At 40.8% G+C, this 8,897-nt stretch overlaps 1 protein-coding gene across 1 annotated transcript; it reads right to left on the reverse strand.

The window, feature by feature from the left end:
* Window positions 1-357: 357 nt before the first annotated feature.
* Window positions 358-7,857, reverse strand: rabggta (Rab geranylgeranyltransferase subunit alpha). The gene is made up of 17 exons (XM_061078007.1): window positions 7,788-7,857; window positions 7,402-7,439; window positions 7,174-7,284; window positions 6,109-6,233; window positions 5,792-5,979; window positions 5,113-5,370; window positions 4,890-4,973; window positions 4,676-4,758; window positions 3,845-3,940; window positions 2,934-3,039; window positions 2,772-2,823; window positions 2,609-2,697; window positions 2,423-2,511; window positions 2,218-2,334; window positions 2,024-2,137; window positions 1,804-1,891; window positions 358-1,072 (listed from the first exon to the last, which is right to left on the reverse strand). The coding sequence occupies exons 2-17, from the start codon at window positions 7,402-7,404 to the stop codon at window positions 924-926; spliced, it is 1,752 nt and encodes a 583-aa protein (XP_060933990.1). The 5' UTR covers window positions 7,405-7,439; window positions 7,788-7,857; the 3' UTR covers window positions 358-923.
* Window positions 7,858-8,897: the final 1,040 nt, after the last annotated feature.

The following is an 8,897-nucleotide window of genomic DNA, read 5'->3' on the forward strand; positions in this document are numbered from 1 at the left end:
AATTACCTCCAGTTGATTCATAATAAATAAACATGACATTGACCTTTGGCCACTGAAATCTGGTCAGTTCATCTTTGATTTCATGTGAACATTTCTGGCAAAACCTCAGATGTTTTGAAAAATGTTAAACAAAAAAGGTCACAGCGACCTCCACCTTTGACTAACATCAGTTCTTTAGGTCCCAGTGAACATTTGTGCAAGATCTAAACAGTTTCCCATGACGCATCTGTTTTTTTTGAGAATGATATGGACGGCCAGAGCAAAGGAGGAACGGACGACAACCTAAAAGTAAAATGCCTCAATCCACAGCTGCCAAACACTGAGGCATAAAAACCACAAAGGAAACTTATGGAAGGCAGTGACACAATGTGTGCTTTTTTATTAGTGGATTTGTGACATACTGTGCAACAGTATATTGTCATAAATTAATGCTTTACATAACCAAAAACAAATTGGCTTGACAACTATGCAGTGCTCTGGTGATCAGTTAATAGCTTTTTTTTCACTAACTCAACAGTTTTAAAGCTTATCAAGCAATAAGCCAGCATCGCTGCATGCCAATCCATACAGGCCGTTTCATTATTACTGTTTCTGCATGCATCTAGGTGGGTTGTTTAAGTTAGAGACATCTGTACGCACACACAATTGAAGAAAGCAACATTGGTTATCAAGCACTCACACACATTATTCTAGACAATTCAGTTCAGGTGTTTGTGACACACGCTGTGAAGCTTCAGGCTCTCAGACCCTCGAGGTCACTGTGATTGACGTTCTCCCAAACACCAGGAACACACAGAGCCACGAGACACTTGAAAAAAATAAAAACAAACACCCACTTGCTCTTTCACAAACAAACACTTGATAAAGTGAAGGACAGTTGAAAGACAGGACGACGGTGGCAGTGATTCCCGCTCTCTGCCTGATCAGAGCAGCAGGTCTGTGACTGAAGGCAGCAGCTCGGCCAACTCTGACTCGAGGTTGGCGATCTGAGTGACAGGGTTGCCACGGAGATCGAGGCACTTCAGCTTGGGGCAGGAGGCCAGCGGCTGAAGATCTGCCAGTGTCGAGATTTCTGTGTATTTGGGTTAATGAAAAAGATTTCCTGCGTGCTGGGGGTGAATAATGTCAGTAGCAATGAATAGAAGGAACTATGAGTCATATATTTCAAACATGTGTAAAAGTAAGAGCCACATGTCAAATGTGACACCGGGATATTAATTAATCTTTCTCAATACAAAAAATGGAAGCCTAAATTTAGACAGGAATGTACTGAAACTGATTGAACTGTCATTAGAAGTAAGAAAAAACAGCGTCGGTTTCAAAACCTGCTGGCTTCATTAATTCCTCGTGTGTGTTAGGGGAAGTGAAGCATGAAGGGGAAGAATTGTGCATCGATGATGTGTTGTTAAGTGTCTCTTCCTGTCTTAATTAAGCAGTTTGCTTTGTGAGATTGCAGTGCTGATTTTTTTTTTTTTTTTTACTCGATCCATAGGTAAAGTTTCATGTTAAAAACTAATTATTTGTGCATTGAGCTGGTTGGTGCAGCAATTTTCTAATCTCAGTAAACACCATCCTTGTGTATAGTGTGTGTTCCTTACGCTGTCATGAGCTTGCAGTCCACCGGGGGTGTTTTGCAGCTGATTCACACATTTCTTGAGTCACTAGTTCACTGTGAGGGGAGCATAGACATGCAATTGAAGGTTGTGCGTATGAGTCTTGTGCTGCAGGATCGACACAGATCCAGAACAGGACGTTCTCCAACTAAAAGACTCGAGAATCTGAATCTTGGATTTGAAAGGATACTGTTATTCTTCAAGGAGACTTCCTCCAGTTTAGGAAGGTGATACAGGCCCTCCAGGTTTTCTAAAGAGTTGTTATCAGCCTCTAAGACCTGCAAGCGTGAAGAAGTCATGTCATTACAGAAACAAAAATCAATATGAATCTTTCCTGCTGTTATCTTACAAGTGTAGGACACACAAAAGAAGAAACACTGTCCATGTAGGAGAGACAATTGGATTATTACCTCGAGACACTGCAACATAGCGAACTCAAGAGGCAAGCGCTGCAGCTGATTCGAGGACAGATTGATATGGGTGACCAATAACAACTGGTCCAGATGGCACAAAGTGGTCAGTCTCTGTTCAAATAAAAAATACAGGAGGGTCAGGATAACATTACTCCATGTCAGGATTTAGACTTGTTGTCATTACTCTCAACCTTGTCCGAGATGCTGAAGACGCGCACTTCAGCATACTCCATTTTCATGATGGTGTTTTCGATCATGAACTTGCTGCACAGGTCACTGTAATACTCAGAGCGCATGGTATCAACGTCCTGCAGGAGAAAACAAAAACATTATTCATAAGTCACTCTACACCTTTTTTCAGCTCAGTACCACAGGCTGTGCAAGGGTGGTGCTCACTCTCAGTGTTTGGAAATGATCAAGCGTCTCCTTCTCGTATCCCAGAGGGTCTAGCGCCCTCATCAGGAGGATAATGGTCAGTAAGCACCCTGTGTGCGAGAGAGCGGTTCAATTGCAACGTGAAAACAGCAAATTACATAATTTTGTATTTAGCCTAGAGGATGTAATGGTTTTGAAAGCACTTACACTTATTAAGCGGCTCCAGTTCTTGTAGCTGCTTGCATGAGTCTAGCTCTGACTGTAACACTGAGGTTTTCTCTACTGACAGCTCACTCCTATGAAGAAACAACTCACTCAGTTCTTACTCTTACAAAAAATAAATAAACACAATGAGCTGCTAAGACTTTACCTAAAGAGTTCCTGATCCGTAGCAGAGTCCCGACAATAACTCTCAGTTCGTCCTGAGGAAGATAAAATAAGGAGACTTCAAGAAAGCTTTGGGAAATACAGTATATATGTATTATCCAGGCACTGGTGGAGGAAGACATTAGGTTTAAATGATAGGTCTGACCTGTGTAGAGAGCACAGTCCCTGTGAGTGGGTTTTTCAGTCCAGTGCACGGTCAGATTATGTTCGTAAGTGATGTCACTCATCGTTCCAGGAGGAAAATCACAAATCTGTGCCAGTGTTAAGGTTAAAAACAAACCGATTGTTGCAGAAGTTAATAGAAGGAGTTTCATTCCCAAACAAATTACACCGTCAAAAAATATATTTATAATATCACATTGTAAATGGAGTGGCTAAATATTCATTTAAACTTAAACAGAATAGTAGCCTTTAACCAGTAGCATCAGAATTGAACAATAAGCATTTTCTATTCTATTTGGAAAAACTACTGAATTAACCTTTTTTTTGTTTTATTAGAATTACAAATGTTTCGATTACATGATCAGATTTTGCCTCAGAGAGAAGCAAAGGTATGAACAGTTTAAGGTGGACTGAAGGGTGTGGGCACAGTCTAATGTGAAGAAAAACCGACATTAATGTGGAACTATGAAAGAAAGGAAATCTTAATGAACGGATGAAATCACAGCTATTGAGCTCACATGTACACAGATCCATTTCCATCAAAACTTAGCAATCTGTGATGTGATTCAGTTAAACTTACAACCCACTGTCCTATATTAACTTTAGAAATATGTTTGTATACACTGAATAAACTGTGTTGTCTGTGTCACGGTGTCCTGACAAGACACAACAAAAATCCCAGAGCTCCTTTCGAGGCAACAACAAATTCCACACCTGTACACTTTATCAAAGTTTTAGGAGGAAACTTGTGGTGCACCTACACAGCACGTTTTCAGTTTATGGTATTTGTAGAATGAGAAGAACTGAATGTTAAATAAGTGGCACACAGTGACAGTCAGCAGTCACACCTGTGGGGATAACCTGTCAACTCGGAGTCAAACAAGAAAAGGATACCCAGACAGGGCTGTGTTTAAAGCGGGGGTGCACACTCCTCCACTCCACTCTCTGGGGCTTTCCGTCAAGGACCAGCAGCAGACCCACCGACAGCGCCTGACAGACAAAAGGCAGAGAGAAAGGTTTCTGACTCACCGCGAGGCACCACATGCACTTCACACCAGTTTATTTCTCCTCAATACAGGTTTGTGTTTTTAGAAACTCTGCACCCAGGGCACAGCAGCAAATATCAGGCCTCATGTAGGGATGTTTTCATTTTCTTACCCTTAACTTTTATTCTTTAAAAAATGTTCCTGAGGTGTGATCCTGAGACCATTACAATCGCAAACTATAAGGGGCCTCTACATACCCTTTCCATGTGTTATATATACCTCAATCAGACATAATGACTTTGTGACCTTGTAATAAAGCCATTTCATAACATTATCAGGAAAAAAAGTGAATGCATTACAAAAATAAAAGTAATTTTCAGATTTTATAGTGATGTCATGATAATTTCACATCTATGTTCTTTAATTACTTTCGGATCTATATGTGCTTTCAGTCATATCTTTATATATTCCAAGTAATATTCCTGCAGACAGGTGTGAAAACGATACCCTACTAGATCTGCTACTCTGAAGTAAAAATACCACAACGTAATATAAGTGAAAACAACCTCCTTGGCGAAGGTAAAAAATCTTAAAAAACTGTCAGTTCAGAAAGTTATTTCTACATTAGGTTTGTATCATTTCATGACTCTCACTATAAGTCTACCCATGAAATGAAAACATAAGTCTTCAATTTACATTCATAAACAAATATAACGATTGCATGAATAAACAGACTCACATTAATAGGCCTGGAGAAGGCAACAGCCACTCTCTCCTCATCCCGACTGACGTACACGCAGCTTATCATCTCCTCACGTTCGGCTGTTAAAGAGACAGAGACCTGTTTGATAAAGGTTCCTGATCAAGTAGAGCACATAACTGTATGTACAGGGAGACTGGTTTGTACTTTAATCCATATTTGTACAACCAGACACGACCTCAGACAGACATACCTCTGCCTAGCAGCCACCGATAGTAGAACCAAGCACTCTGGTCATTGGGGTCGGTGAAGAAAGCGTTCTGTACAAGTTCATATTCTGAAATTGTTTTATTAAAAGCAGTTAGATGCTGAATGTGTTTGATTACACATCGGACCTCACATACAAAGTGCTGCTATCTACAGTCATTGTAAATCCTCAATCTGCCCACGTCTTGTGCCATTGTGGTCACACTTACCTTTGAGTAGCTGCTCCTCACAGACGCGATGGGAGTGGGTTTGCGGAGAAGGTGGAGGGGAGGTGTGAGGGGGCTTGCTGCACGGTGACGAGGGCTCAGGAGACACCGGGTGGAGGAGCGGCAGCAAGGTGCTGCGGTAGTGCCAGCTGGAGTAGTTGGAAAAGTTAGAGCCGATGAGACGATCGGTGAACTGCAACTCCTGATCCACGGGCACGGCAGACATCTTCACAACCATCCTGCGATAATCCCAACAATGGACTGGTCCAAAATAGAGAATATGATGCAACAGAGAACATTTAAAGGATGTAACATAAAATGCATTAATTAAGTATCCAAACATGTGTAACATTTAGTTATGTTGCAGCCTTTTACTAAATGTGTTTATATCATGTTTCCCCCTCATCAATCTTCACACAATATCCTACAATGTCAAAGCAAAAATGTGGTTTTGGAAATGTTGGCAAATTTCTTGAAAAGGAAAAACAGAAAAATCACATTGATGTAAATATTCAGTATCTTTCCGCAGTACTTAGTTGAACGCCTTTGGCAGATTACGAGTCTTAAGGGTAACATGTGATCAGCTTTACACTATTATAGCATAAGACTGCAACTTGACAATGTGAAAAAAGGGAAAGTAACTGAATCTGAATAAACCGACTTTTTCTTCTCGTTTACTCACAGTTGCGGTCGTCCAGGCTGAGGCAGCGATCACACAGGCTCAGCTCTCTGGCCCAATCCGGTTGAGGCAAGCGGAGCGAGACCCACTCTCTGTGGTACCAGCTGCCGTACGACTTCGGGTTAATCTTCAGACAAGACTCTAAAAACGACAGCTCCGCCACGTAAGTCTTTTGCACTTCATCCTCGTCCCTGGAGAGGACATCGAGAAACAAAACCATTAGTCTCCTGTAAAATCTGAGATTAATATTTAGCCCTCAAAAAGTGTCAAATGTTTAAGTCTAAATCTACAAGTTATGGAATAACTGCAATTGACTTTACTTCACAGTCTCCAGGTGCATTAGGATTTCTCTTCTGTAGTTCCAGAGGGTTGCAAAGTCTGGGTTGGATGACAGCAGCTGCTGGGTCAGCTGGAGAGCTTCATCATCCCAGATCCCCTCCTTCCTCTGTCACACAGGAGAAAGTGAGAATGTGAAACCGACAAATAGATCCTGCTTAGTCTGCGAAACTACACTTTGACTATCATATTTAAGACTGTTATTTACAAGATGAAGATTCGTTTTGTGTGTGTTTATGACTTCCCACTCTGTATCAGCTCCAAGCTCACTTGTTCTCTGATGTCAAATATATACTGTTATAATTTTTACTCTAAAAAGGTTTGGTACCTTTCAGCAACAGCTGTGTAAAAACTGTAGTTTTTGGCAAACATTACTCAAACAGGAGTAATATTGCATTAAGTAGTCCTAGCTGAGCTGATTAGATAAGCTGAACTTATGAGTAATTTCAGTTTCAGTCAGTTGTTGGACTGAACCAAACATTATTCACAGGGTGGTAATATATATCAAGCTTTAACTGTTCAGACAATTTGGTCCAAACATTTTCTGGACTTTCACATGAGAAGAACAGAGTAGGAGATTGATATTTTCATAGATGTGCACAACAGGAAGATGCCATTAGACATTTATACCAGGGTTGTTTCTGGGTAGAGCACACAGGAGACAGGACATGAGATATAAATCATGTCGTGGAAATCATTTGTTTTTCCACATCGACACTGGCATCAGCCCTTATCACCAAAAGCTCTCGAATCTCATTGTCTTTCCAAGTCATCATGATCTTCCTCTGCGTCTTCTACGTGTAAGTGACCCGGACATCTGTGTTTTCCATATACAGCCCCCTCTGATAAATTCAGAAGACAGCCCAGAGTGCAGTGCATGTCCGAAAGCAGCTTTACTGCTGTTTCTGATCTTTTCACTTGAAATGTTGACAGTGAGAAAAACAGAATATCACCCGAGTCTCTTCTACAGTTTCTGCATTTTCTCATGAAGAATCTGTTAAGAGGGATTAAATATCACCAGAATTAAAAAGTGCATCTTTCAGACAGACCTTAGAAAAACAGGCATCTCGCACGGCCACGTAAACCTTCAGCTTCTTCTCTCGCTCCTTTCTCTTCTCCTCCTCCTGCTGGGCTGTAGATTTGATCTTCAGTCGTCCATGCTGGGGGGGTACAGCAGGTACAGGTTAGTCTGCTGCTGGGAGGCTAGAATAAATCAGTCAATACACCATGTGCACAGTGTAACAACATGCTAATGAATACATGAAACACGTTCTTACCATCTTCTCTTATTGGTGAGAGTTACTTCTTTAGAGATCTGTTTAAGCAGGTGGATGAAAGGTCAGGCCTGGGATTGTTAACATGACACACACACACACAGACACACACAGCCGCCGCAGTTATGGCAAGTCAGTATGAGCTCAGCATCCCTATGAGTGTGAATTCAGTCCAGCACACAGGCTGAGTGTAGTTAGCTCGCTAACTAGCTCCGTGGTCAGCAGGCGTCAAAGGGCTGGGCTCATTCACAGCTCATTCAGAAACACACCAGTCACCAGCGGTAGAGAACAGGTACAAACACATAACCAACACATTACATGAGATACACAACGCGTGTGGTTCCAGGTAAACACCGAGCGGAGCACTGCTCATCGGGTGAGACACGCACCTGGTTCTCTTCGTGGCTTGTTGTTGCTTTCAGACACTGATTCATAACGACTACAAATTGTCCTTTTCCGGCTCTGGAGATCTACGTCACTGAGCGTCGCCCGCTGTTAAACGCGAAGGCGTGTAGCCCCCTAGTGGTGGAGGTAACAAACTACAGCAGGAAAACTAAAAAGGTTTTTATTTTTAATTTGTTGCACACAATGTGGACATAAATAATAATTACGAGGCATTGTGGAAAAAACACCTGTAGCACCAGGATATTTTCACATTTCACATCTTATTCTACCAAACAATGTGATTTTTGTAACATTGGAAAGATTAACCTTGGTGTTAAACTTTAGTATTTAAGACAAAGTAAAAAAAAAAAAAAGACTGCCATCACTGCCAATCAAATTCTGATTCAAATTCAAATCAAAACGTCTGGTTGCCAAGGTTATTGATGAAGGAAACTTTCCCAGTCATTTATTCAAAAAAATGCATTTTTTTACTAGTGATTTATTTTTGGTTAATGTGGAGTTTTAATGTGTTTAGGACCAGTTGACGGTAGCTTAAGCTAATGCTAGGAGCACATTGCATGAGGTGTGTAGCTCCTTTAAGGAAAAAACAATCCCTCTCCATGGGTTATTTCATGGAAACATTTCTGGAAGGAGCATCAACTCGCATAACTCGCTCCCACGGTCCCATTTTTTTACTCTCACGAATCTCAAATAGATCTGTGTGTCCGGCCGTCAAGTCTTGGAACTCTCACGGGGTCTTTATTTCACAGATATAAGTTATAGTTTCTGAATTATAGTTGTTTGAGTGCTGCATTTGTCTTTTCCCAGTGGGGAGAGAACAGCTGCATCATTTAGTGAGCTTTAGAGAGTTTTAATAATATAATTAAATAGCATTAAAAAACATTAGATAATATTTAGTTATCATTCATAACATTAATATTTCAAATGTAAATCAACACAGTCATCAAAATATCTTAGTAAGAAAAAAAGTATTTACTGAAATAAATGATCGCAAAACGTCCTCATCAGTAGGTGGTTCTATCACCATAGCAACCAGATGCTAAGATTTGAAATAGAAGATTATTTTGATTGACAGGAACACTCTCTCAATACCT

The sequence above is a fragment of the Limanda limanda genome, chromosome 9 (genome assembly GCF_963576545.1).
Source record: "Limanda limanda chromosome 9, fLimLim1.1, whole genome shotgun sequence".
Taxonomy (NCBI): Eukaryota; Metazoa; Chordata; class Actinopteri; order Pleuronectiformes; family Pleuronectidae; genus Limanda; species Limanda limanda.